The sequence below is a fragment of the Asterias amurensis genome, chromosome 5 (assembly GCF_032118995.1).
Source record: "Asterias amurensis chromosome 5, ASM3211899v1".
In the NCBI taxonomy this organism is placed as follows: domain Eukaryota; kingdom Metazoa; phylum Echinodermata; class Asteroidea; order Forcipulatida; family Asteriidae; genus Asterias; species Asterias amurensis.
This window is the reverse complement of record NC_092652.1, coordinates 17,322,222-17,334,769: the sequence shown is the minus strand read 5'-3', so window position 1 is coordinate 17,334,769 and position 12,548 is coordinate 17,322,222. Positions and strand designations below refer to the sequence as shown.

At 41.2% G+C, this 12,548-nt stretch overlaps 1 protein-coding gene across 1 annotated transcript in view; it reads right to left on the bottom strand.

The window, feature by feature from the left end:
* The window catches only part of LOC139937287 (uncharacterized), a 36,074-nt gene that overhangs the window by 16,382 nt on the left and 7,144 nt on the right, over positions 1 to 12,548 (bottom strand). The window contains exons 3-12 of the mRNA XM_071932390.1: positions 11,422 to 12,192; positions 9,821 to 10,019; positions 9,030 to 9,102; positions 8,093 to 8,221; positions 5,029 to 7,575; positions 4,785 to 4,993; positions 4,214 to 4,753; positions 3,272 to 3,403; positions 2,090 to 2,229; positions 612 to 807 (exon numbers count right to left, since the gene is read on the bottom strand). Of these exons, the coding sequence (XP_071788491.1) occupies positions 612 to 807; positions 2,090 to 2,229; positions 3,272 to 3,403; positions 4,214 to 4,753; positions 4,785 to 4,993; positions 5,029 to 7,575; positions 8,093 to 8,221; positions 9,030 to 9,102; positions 9,821 to 10,019; positions 11,422 to 12,192 (4,936 nt within the window). The remainder of the gene's footprint in view (positions 1 to 611; positions 808 to 2,089; positions 2,230 to 3,271; positions 3,404 to 4,213; positions 4,754 to 4,784; positions 4,994 to 5,028; positions 7,576 to 8,092; positions 8,222 to 9,029; positions 9,103 to 9,820; positions 10,020 to 11,421; positions 12,193 to 12,548) is intronic.

Here is a 12,548-nt window from a genome sequence, read left to right as displayed (position 1 = left end):
ACCAAAGGATGCTTAAAAAGAAAACCGAAAATGTTCAGTGCTTTGAAACACTGAGACTACTGTGCTGTGTCGTGGCAGAGCAGTCTAGTACACCGGACCCAAACTTCGGTGTTGTCAGCAGCAGAGTGTGGATTTGATAGCTGGTCATGATACTTGTGCCTTGAGCAAGGCACTAAGCCATAAGTTCCTCTCCACAAATTAGGCACTTATTGCAATTTGTTCTACCAGCCAGGCTTCTAGTGGATGATACCTATGCCTACATCCTTAAGGTCTGTGAAGGGGGTTACCCTGTTTTAGGCTCAAGGGGTAGGGGGCAACATGCTCCTTAGTGACAGTTGATTTGAGTCAACAGCCCAAATCAGTTAAGTGAAGCTCTCACATCGAAGTGGTGATCTGATATCAGTCAATATCTCACAAAATGTAAAAAATAATAGATACATTTCTTTTAAATTAAAAAACAGCACGACCCAAACGAAACAAAATCTTACATTGAAAATCTAGTTTCCAAATGGTCAGCAATGACCAACTCTTATTTCATATAAATTATCAAATTGATAATTTGCCCATCCTTGACAAGCTGCACCTTCTGTGTGCTAAAATTATTGACTTACCTTGAGTTCAGCAGTTTTAGCTCGTTGAGTCAGTGATGCAAGACGCTCAGCAGTGAGCATATCACGAGCTTCATCAAGCTCCTGGGTATCAGTCTCCACACTGTGCTTTATTTTGACTGCTTCCATCTCTTTCTTCAATGAAGATGCTTCAAGATCCAACAGCTGTCTTGTGACTGACTCTAACTCACTGGAGAGGCTATAAAGGATAATAATATAAAAATGTATACCGCGCTTAATACTAAGTTTCTTATCGCATGGTGCTGATGTCCAAGTGAAGGCTAAAGTAAATCAGGGCAACACCACCAAATACAAAGAACAAAATACAAGTATAAACAAAATAAGCAACAAAGCAGAGATAAACATGAGAAATAAACACAATTAACAGAAAATAATTCAACCCAGCGTTTTCACTTGAGAGGCTAAAATAAAAAATATTTTTTAAATTGAGATAGCGTTTTAAAAGACTTAGGACGTCCAAGCCATGGGAGGAAGGACGTCTGTGTTGGTTCTTCATTGCCCATGGCTATAACCCTCAATGTCAATACCCGGTAATTTTTTAACTTTGTCTTCTCACTTAAGAGGCTATGAAAGATGTTGAAAAAAACTCAAGTGAGTCAAGACGGATGATGAACAGCCATGGGAGGATGAACCCAGGGCTGGGGTGGGTACCTTATAGCCCATGGCTAAGCCCCTCAAAATCAATAGCCTGTTTTTGTTAACCAAGCCTACTCACTTTAGAGGCTACAAAAGATGTACAAACCTGAGACAGAATCAAGACTGTGCTTTTTAACATGTGTTCTGCGCCTCTGATAATTTTGTATGTAAGGGGCGCAGTATTCATTTTAATTATTATTATTATTATTATTATTAAGACGCAGTGGGTCCAAACCGTGGCAGGAAGGACGACGGTGTGGGTATTTCATTGCCCAAGGCTATAACCCTCAATGTCAATATCCTGGTTGTTTTAAACTAAACCTTCTCACTTGCTGAGAGGCTTTAAAAGATGAGAAAACTCGAGTCCAAAGGGAGGAGGTCCAAGCCAAAGGAAGAAGGACCTCGGTGTGGGTACTTCATTGGCCATGGCTAGTTGATTTAAGTTTGCATCCGCAGTCACAATTTTTCTTAAAGGCAAGGTATAGGCTTGGTAATCACTCTAAAAATTAGTGCCAACAAAAACTTTTGTTTGAAGCCAACACCAGCCTTCGGCAGTATAAACAATTTGAGAAACATTTCACGTTGAACTAGTGTGGTTATGTAAAAAGATCACAGCTTCTATGCCCAAAATTTGAATCTGAGAAGCGTTACTGTCAGTAACATTTCTCACAATATCTATTCCTATTTGGATCATTCTTCCTGCGTGGACATAATCCACCTTTTGAAATGAAACCTTCACCTATTTATATATTGTATATATTATCCACACTTGTATGGGATTAAAACAATCAAATGTGGTTTTTTTTTCTGCCTTTTACACATACCTTGAGTTGAGTTTCTCTCCAGCAAAAATCTTGGTCTTTGCATTGCTGAAACGTCCCTGCAGTTCTCTCAGCTCCATGGTAGTCTTCGCCAACTCTGCTGTTTGCTGATGACGACGTACCTGCAACTCTTTTTCCACACTCTAAAAAGAAAAATAAGACAGTTCCATCATAATAACTCATCAATATTCTAATATTTCCTTAGTTAATTTTGTAAAATCATTCCGAACGAATAGGTCTGAAGCCGGTGATTTCAGCTGTGGGCCAAGCATCCGGACCAGCCGACAAGTCCAGAAGTAATTTTTCAATCCAGTGTCTTTTAATTTACTGTTAATAGCGTTGATTTAAACAAATTAAGTAAAAAAGTTGACTTTGAGTATTGAAATTAATTCACCCATAGAAAATTAAGACAATCTTAGTCTAAGTTCTGGTTTGAAGATGCTATGTCAGATTTTTGGCCCAAACATTAAACAATTGATTTTTTTTTAGTGAATAATATTTCAAAGAGTATCACCCGCTCTAACGAAAAAAACTTTCACTTTCACTTTTAATGGTCAGGAACCATGACAAAATTTAAAACGTTTCTTATAAAACACATAAGAATTGGTCACGTGATATATTGTCGGGATCCCGACAAAAACTAATTTTGACCACTTTATTTCACTGCTACTAATGATTGGCAGACTTTTTCGAGCAATGGCTCAAATGAAAGCTTGTAACTTTCTTGACCCCCATCAAAATACCTATTGAATTTTAAATCAAAAACTTGGGGTCAAATCGGCCAAAAATCTTACATAGCATTTTTAAATAAAAAGGGTTTATGTTAAACTGTAGTGTAAAATCTCGATCTGCTTTCAAAGAGTGAAAATGTTTTTGCTCCAGTAATAATTTAGATCTACAAACCATGTTTTATCATTTTTTCTGCTGAAATTCAAACCCAGGACAAGAAACCATCCTTCACCTAAAATAAGTGAACACTAAAATCAGAAATAGAAACCTTTTGTGTAAAATCTTGTGTTACTTTTGGTAAAATAAAATTGCTTTTGGTCCAGAGAAGATTTTGGGCTTCACGCCGTGCAGTGTTTTGTTGTTGTTTTTTTCTTCTTTTTTTCGCTCAAAATCAAACCCAAGACAAGAACCACCCTTTACCTAAAATAAGTGAATAAAAATATCAGAGATGGAAACCTTTTGACTTTGTTTGCTTTCATGGAGACGCTCTCTTGCTTCTTGCATTTCCCTACTATGTTTTTTCTTCTGAGATGCCGCCACGCTTCGCTCAATTTCCATCGTTGCCTCCAGAACCTTCACCCTGTTCACCTTGAAAAATTTCAGAAGGAAAAAAAATCACATTTATTTGAGAGTTTTTAGAGAGTTCGGAAAGTTTCCAAGGCATGCTATAAATGGGTGTAAATATAGCAAGTCCTATCTCCACCTGCCTTCACACTTTCATCCTGTTTTATTGCAAAACAACTTATATCTGTACCGCTTTTCCCCCAAATCAAATTTTTTTTAATAAGGCTGTATTGCCATGGATGGGACAAGCACCACACTGGCCAATCCATTAAAATATGTCTCTTTAATTAGTCAAATCTGCAATTGCATGCCCGAAAGTCTGACAAAAGCGTGAGATGTCATATCTTAAACCAGAAGTGAAACTGACTAGGTACATTTTCAAACAATTTTGGGTTGAACAGAGAAAATAATTGGCTTGAACTGGCGATCTCAGGATTAACGTGCCTGTGTTCAACCAACTGAGCTACTACCTAGCCCCAACGTTGGCATCCTCCCGATTTTGTCAATATCTTTTGTTTGGGTTGCCATTCAACCTGTAACTGCCGTAAAGCCAGGGATTGAACAAGATGTTAAATATCCAATGTAATATGGAAATAAATTGCAATTTTTTTAATAAGGTAACTGCATTGTGCATTTGGGGTGTGGCGCAGCGCGCTAGCTTGATGATAGTTGGGGAGATATGCATGTGTCCATACCACCAACATAGGGCTAGAAAGCTCAGTTTTAGAGTGCCAGCGTATTTCCAGTGTTCTTTGGTTCAAATCACAATCTGGTCAAATTTTCTTTGTTCAACCTAAAATCATTTACAAAAAGAAGGAAACCAACTAAACTTACAGCATTGACGTATTTCTGCATGTAAGCTTCTTCCAGTTCAGTTGGTGTGTCCACTCCACGATGCTCTTTGATGACAATGTCAGTATTGACACCGAGCGTCCTCTCTACATCCTTCCTTGTACTTACAGCTCTGGTGCACTTACGGATCTCATCAGTATTGACTCCTCTGTCCTTAGTCTTCAAAGCAATCTTGGTGATAAGGACCTCTTGGTTAAAGAAGGCTGTACATTTCTCTTCATCGGTATCTGGCACTGTCCCCATGGCTTCTCTCATTATGCTCAATTCTGATTCCTTAAATTCCTCTTGAAGTCTACTCTCTTCATGATCACCTGGTTGTGTCTTAGAGAGGCTGGTGTCAACAAGGACATCTTGGCTTAGAAAGATGGCCCGACTCTCATCATGGTCAGCAAGATGAGGTTCTGCCGCCACTGTTAAAAGACTACCAGCAGATGCTTCCAATTGCTCTTGAGGTCTACTCTCTTCTTCATCTTGAGAACATGAATGGGGACTCATCACTTCTGTCTTCTGAAGATGTGTGATCTACAAGTATCATATGATGACGATGTCTTACTGGCAATTTGTCACCAGATTGTTTGTCACTGGGGACATCTTGGCTTGGGACGACAGCCCGACTCTCACCATGGTAAGCAGGATTAGACTCTGCAGCTTCTGTTAAGAGACGACTACCAGATGCTTCTGATTGTTTTTGAGGTCTACTCTCTTCTCCATCTTGAGAACATGAACCAGACTGATCACTTCTGTCCTCTGAAGATGTGTCATCTACAAGTACCATATGATGACGATATCTTACTGGCAATTTGTCATCAGACTGTTGTCACTGTGGACATTGTGGCTTGGGACGACAGCCTGACTCTCACCAGTGTCAGCAAGATGGGACTCTACAGCCTCTGTTAAGAGACAACCCTCCGATGCTTCCAATTTCTCTTGTGGTATACTCTCTTCTTCATCTTTACTCTCTTCTTCAACTGTAGACCATGAATCAGACTGATCACTTCCGTCTTCTGAAGATGTATGATCTACAATTATCATACGATGACGATACCTTACTGGCAAAGGTGCATTGACTTTTTGCGAGGTATTATCTTTCTCTGTGATGAGATTCGCGTTACTTGTGAGGAGAGAAGCTGCCACTGAAAATCTATGCTGAACAGACTCTGTATCTTGATTGCTCACGCTTATACAGACTTCTTGGCTTGGGACAACTTCTTTGCTTTGGACGACTTCTTGGCTTTGGTCAGCTTCTTGGCTTTGGGCAACTTCTTGGCTTTTGATGATTTCTTGGCTTTGGTCAGCTTCTTGGCTTTTGGCAACTTCTTGGCTTTGGATGACTTCTTGGCATGGGACGGCTTCTTTGCTTTTGACAACTTCTTGGCCTGGGACAACTTCTTGGCCTGGGACGACTTCTTGGCTTGGGTCGACATCTTGACTTGGCAGGACACATTGGTTTTTTGAGACAGCTTTGCCTTTCTCATGGCTGTCAGAAGCTTCTTCTAAGCTGCTGTCAAGTTCCTCATTCCTCAACTCTTCATGACCTTGTGACTGAGAATGGAAAGGATCACATCTGTCTTCTTGAGTCATTTCATCTTCAGGAGCAATACACCCCAGTTTAAAAGCGAAGGGTGCATTAAGGTTCTGAGAGGAGTCATAGTTCTCTGTGACGAGACATGGTAAAGAATCTTTCACTGGCAATCTCGGTTGAACAGCTTCCTCAACCTCTGGATAGTTCTTGTCAACAGAGACAGCTTGTCCTTCATTCTCCTTATGGCAATCTTGATTAGCCTCTGGACCCTCTGCTACGATGCAGTCTTCAGATGTTTGGTCTGGTTGTCCAATATCACAGTCTTGTGATTGGGAATCAGGATCATCCTCTTTTAAAGGTGTTTCCTCAATGAGCACCAAGGCATTCATGTCAAAGTTGTCTGTTGATGTTAAGGATGCCATTGATTCTTCAACAGCCTCAGCCAAAGCAAGAGTCTCTTGCAGGTTCACCACCTGTGTCTCTTCCAAGTCGGTTTCAGTTGGACCCAACACTTTAGTAGGTTCACCTTCAAGATCACCCTCATCACTCCCAAGATCGCCCTCAACATCATATTCAAGATCACAGTCAAGATCACCCTCAAGATCCCTTACAAAATCACCATTGTCATCACCCTCAAGATCACCTCCAAGACCACCTTTGAGATCACCATCATCACCCTCAAGATCACCCTCAAGATCATCCATGATGTTGATCTGATCACCTTTCACTTTGGTTGTTGTCGTTCCATCCACACAATCTATACACGTTCCTGAGATGTTATCATCCAATGACCTTTTTGATTCTTGTTTTAACAGAAGAGCCATAGGTGTACCAAAATCTTCTCCAGTTTCTGAGCAGTTATCATCCTCGGTGCTTGAATCCAAGTTCAGACTCATCTTGCCGTCACTGGAGGACGCCTGCAGAACTTCTTCATTCGGGGTTTCATACCCTCCAGACGATAAAGACTCAATATCTTCAAGAGTGTCTTCAGCTACATCAGTCTGCTGGGTCACCAGTTTGTGAGTAGTACTTGCTGAGTGCTCACGGTCTTTATCTGCCTCGCTTTGAAGCTGGACAGTTTGCTCATTAGCAACCTCATCCCTTGGCAACTCAAGTGTCTGCAAATTTAACGCCTGCTCTCTGTCGGACTCTAGCTCAGTCTTTACCCCCACCACATGACTTGGGTCAGCCAGTTCACTCGCAGTGGCAGAGCCCAAGTGTGCCTTCTCTTTTGGTGACTCCACCATCTCGGTATCTGCTGGCAACTCGTTGTTCTTAACCGGCAAAGTCTTCACATCGGCAAGGCTTCTCAAGTGCAGAATCCAGTCGGTCTGCTCTTCAACTGTGGAATGACCACTCAACATAGAAGCCATTCTGGGTCTGACACTGGCGTCTCCCGTCCACTTGGGACAACCTGCTGATGAAGTCAGCTTGATTTCCTGCGACTCTGATTGGTATGAGTCATTCCTTTTCAGTAGATCACCAACAAACAGGTGCTTCTGTCTGACTACATTCGAATGTTGTTTCTGGTTACTTTCCTTCCCAATGTCTCCCGATCGTACTTCTTGGGCTTTAGTGGCCAGTTTCTCTCCCATGGTCACGTACGGTGATGGCGATGATCTCTGTGAATGTGATGACGGCACGGAGGTTTTGACTTTCAGTTCAGTGTCTTGGTGGTCAATAATGTGGACTGAGGTGTTGGTGACTAAGGATTTGTTAATAGCTTTCTCCTGCTTTGCCTTTGCAGCCAGTTTGTTTCCAAGATTTGAGTACGGGCTTTTATCCTTGGTTCTTACTGGCGACTCAAACGAAGGTTGTCCACCTAGGCAGGAAAAAGAGGAAAAGATGTATGGAGTAATTTTTTTTGTCTTTTCAATAATTTGAATCCACAAAGCTATCATTGACCCTCCTGTATGCAGACTCTGGGATGCCTCAAAATCTCCCATTAGGCTTGTACTCCACAGTGAATAAATCCAAATCACACTTTCCTGTTATTATTGTAGAATTTGTGTGATCAATCAGTGCCACAAGTTGCCATTGCTGATGCTGACCAGGGCCCAATTTCATAGTGCTGCTAAGCGGCCGATTTTGTGCTTACTGTGCAATTTCCATTTTATAGCGCTGCTAATGGGGGCTGACGCAGGTGAGCCCCTTGAATGACCTCAAAGCTATTCGAACGCACCAGGGACAGACAAGGGTCGACCCAGGGAAGCTAATTGAACGCACCCATAAAGATTGTGGCTTTGTGTACAACAGTGGTTGGGGCTGTTACCAGCTTAGCTGCTCTCCGCCGTAATGCAGAGATTGGGGAGTTCCCTAAATGGAAGAATCGTACAAACCTGGATACAGTGCCTTGTAATCGTCATAGTAACCACCTCCATCTCCGTAATGATCAGACAAGAAGGAGCAGATTTCCAGGAGGTTGCCGTCGTCTACATCTTCGGAACGATTCTTCATCACAGGAGGCTCTGAAAATTCATTTTAACAATTTGATTCATTTTTAAATTCTCAGGGAAAATATAAATTGCATCTGAAAATAATAACAATATTGAAGTCTTATATAACCGCACTTATCTACCAAACAAAGTACTCAAGGCGCTGAGTATATATACAAACTTTCAGAAAGATAGGTAGTATTGCAATGATGAATTCTAAGACCCAACTATTTAGCACCTTATAAGGGTTTACAAGGTGCTACGGCGCATACAGCAGCCACAGCCAAGAACACCGGGGCGAACCCCTTCTCTTTTCGATAGAGTGCACTTGGTTCTTTTACATGCTTACACAACACATGGGACCAACAGCTTTACATCCCATTCGAAAGACAAAGCAATGGTTAAGTGGTGCTTAAGTGTCACGGCTGGGGATTCGAACCCACACTCTGCTGATCAGAAACACAAGAGTTTGAATTTGGTGCTCTAAACCGCTCGGCCACAACACTTCCACCAAATGGTTACAAATGTTCTCGGTGTACATTGAAGTTTACTACAATCCTTTAACTCTGTCGCAAAAAAAATAGTTGTTTAAATGAGAAAACAAAATTAAGATCACACGGACAAACAGTTTCAAGAATGGAAAATAAAGACTCTTGAGTGTGCTTTTCAGAGCTGCTTTTTTTTTTTTTTTTGGGGGGGGGGAGGTCACCCTTTAAAAAAACAAGCATGCAATTAATGTGACCATAACATGATCAATTTTTCACTAAACTAAGTGGTACATTAAAGGGTTCAAATGGAAAGCTTTTGATCAATCAGTCGTTTTTTTCTGGAACATTTATACCTTTCATAAACTCTGTGACAAGGAAGTCTTCAGTTTTGCTCTCCACCCACTCTGCTGGGTCATAGGATCTATCCTGAAAAGACAAGAAATATATACAATAATTCAGAGCTCGAAATAAACACTGGACTTGTTTTTGAATATGAACACCTCAATGCGTTTTTAATTTGAACTCAAATATATAAAGATCATTCAATTTCTGTTTGGTTACCCATAATATTTAGATAAACCTTCTGTTAGTGCTTTTTTAAATAAAAAAAATTGACACTTTGACGGAGCCAGCTCTGGCTCCATCAAAGTAGGCCCTTGCCTGGCAGAGTCTAAGAATAAGCCCCATTTTTGAAAAGGGGCATAATTTGTCCACTTTGACAACTTTTTTTTTTTTATGAAAGATCGCCTAGCATCACAGAGTCGGACAGCCACTTCAAGGTGGGGGCTACACTTAATTGATTCGGGCTGTCAATCCAGATCAACTGTAACCAAGAGCAAGTTGCAACCTACTGCCGTTCTGACACAGGGTTACCCCCTTCACAAGTTAGTAAGGATGTAGGCATTGGTACAATCCAGTAGGAGCCTGGCTGGTAGAGCAGAATACACCACCTAGCCAACTTTTTTACGAAGCAAAAAACTGTCATTACCGGGATTCAAAACCACTGCTGCTGGCAACACCAGAGCTCGGGTCCGGTAACCTACATAGACCGCTTGACCACAAAACACCACATATTGCATGCATATTTTCAATTCAGAAAAAAATAAACGCTAGGCTTAAAATACCACCCCTCACTAAAACTTACGTCTTGAAATGCCGGTGATACTTCTCTCAGTGAAACGTTGTCTCCTTCAACCCGAAACTCCTCCGCCAAGAATACTTTCAGGCCTCCCAGTCTCTTGATTCCACGACGGATAGAGGCAGGCAACTGCATGAAGATGCTGAGTAAGTGATGGTCGCAGACATCCAGTTTGCCATAAATGCTCAGGGTTTCATGGAATTGACTGTATAAGAACAAGAAGAAAACCAAAGTCAAAAAGGAAGAATTGAATTGTAATCATGGTGTTCACCATCAGCAGGAGGGGGGGGGGGGGCTCAAACTAAACACTGGATCGCAAGCCTGAGGTCGCCGATATTAGCATTGGGATAGTAAACTTACATGTATGACCGGACAAGTCTGCCACTTGTGTTTAAGTTAAAAATGTTTTCAAATCTGTGTTTTCAAAAGTGTTTAAGATAGTTTACCCATAGTAAAATGAGATAAATCTTCCCTTAAAGAGAAAGTACACGTTTGGTAATTGTCAAAGACCGGTCTTCTCACTTGGTGTATCCCATCATAACCATAAAATAATAAGCCTGTGGAAATTTGGGCTCAATTGGTCATCGAAGTTGCGAAAAAATTATGAAAGAAAAAACACCATTGTCAAGCGGGTTTGTGTGCTTTCAGGTAGGAATAATTGAGTGAGAAATTACCTCATTCTCAAAATCTCCGCTTCTTCAGAGTGAGCCGTTTCTCACAATGTGTTATACTATCAACAACTCTCCATTACTGGTACCAAGTAAGTTTTTATAATAATATTTGTTTTGAGTAATTACCAGTGTACCTTCCCTGTAAGGCTTGCTCAATTTTATAAAAGTTTAATTGTTTTAAAGCTGTGTCCGTATTTGTTTTTATCATTTCGAATCTGGTCCTGTGAAAATAATTCAAATGCAGTCAACATTAGAAGCTTCAAGTCGTGCGGTCTTGTGGATTTTCCACTCAAATTCAGGCCCCAATTAGAAGGAAATGGTTTGCCGGGAAACAACTACAAACGTGTATATTTGTACCACCCCTTTTGATAACGAATGAAACAAACAAACAAACAAACAAACAAACAAACAAACAAACAAACCAACCAACCAACAGTGACCGAGACTTGTCTCAGAGATTCAGGCAGTGGACTTCGCTCATCTGACCCCTCTGTCCACTATTTGAACTGGTTTAATTTTACAGAGCTTGTTAAGCGGAAAATGTTGCTTAGAAAATTTCTGCTTAGCAAAAATAAGCAGAATACCAGTCATAGGTCATATATTTGGACTTTTGTTTGGTAACCTTACTCTTTCACAGAACTCGGGAAAGTACTGAGTATATAGTGCTACACACATCGGTGTATATGGGTAAAAACTAAAAATTAATATTAATAACCTTACTCTGGTAAGCATAATACTTTTGTGCTGAGCTACTTTTTGTGCTTTTAAAAGCAGCTCTATATAATTGGGCCTTGCTGTTGAGCTTGCTCCACAAACAGGTTGCAAATTATTGCAATCCACAAGAATCGGAGGTATGCTTTCCCTTCATTAGCTTGTGGCGTTAATATTTTACACAAAAATTTGTTCATTTTTTTGTATAAAAAAAAACCTGATTACCTGAACAGTCTCTGTTTCTCTGGAGAAGTCAGCGGAAGAATGCACTCCTTAACGTTGGGGTCATGCGCCGTACTCTGAACAAACTGTTTCTGATACATAGTCTTTTGGTTCTTAATGCTGGGATTCCCGCCAAAGCCTCTGCGCTCAGAGTCACTTGTGTAAGACACCATGGTCGAGGTAGTTTGTGAATAGTACATGGCTCTGTTGCATTGGGGTTGTTGAGGGGTGTAGGGCTTCGGTTGTGGATATTTGTATTGTTGGAGATGCTGTGGTTGGTTTTGAGCAACTACCAGCTGATGTCTTGTGTCAGCTGGAGGTTGTGGCCTCGGCTGAGGACATGGCTGCAGGCTTTGAAAGTGCGGCTGGTGGCCTGAAGTTTGTGGCTGCTGGTAGGCTGAAGTAGTTTGCTGTACTGGGGGCGCTGGGTAACCCTGTAGGGGGGGTGGTGGATGTCCCTGAACTTGGGGCGGTTGATGCCCCTGCCAAGTTGTTAGCATTCCATCTGTACGCACTCCCTGTACACTTGGTGGAGAGCTAGGACCATAAAATGGTTGGATGCCATGCGTTGGCTGGAGCCTAGATGGGCTAGAACAAGGCGTTGGATAAGCAACTTGGACTGGAGAAACCATTTGCTGTCTTGCCTGTGGGACGTAGGAGCTCGGGTACTGCTGCTGGTCCTGTCGGGGAACACCTTGCACAGGGGCATTGCTGGGGACAAACACCGGTGCGTGTACATACAATGGGGTGTACGGCATGCCACCAGGGGTGCACCTAGACAAAATAACAAAGAACAAATTTGTGGGATGCTGGATATTAAAACAAATATGATATTGAATTGTTTGACACTTTTTGCAGTGTTTCATTTGCAGGTCCAAAAACAAAACTTGAAGTTTTCTGAAACTTTCAACTCAAATTAAAAGTAAAAGAAAGTAAAACAGATTTTATTAACACAATTTTTGTTTAGAAGACAAACGATCATCCATCAAATCAGGTTTGTTTTAATAGAAACATATTTCCTCACTACTAGCTTATAACCATGACGAATGCCACCATTATTTTAAAAGCATTGTAACATTAAATCCTCTTCACAGCTTCTCCTACAAGTTCCCCCATACAGAACAAAAACG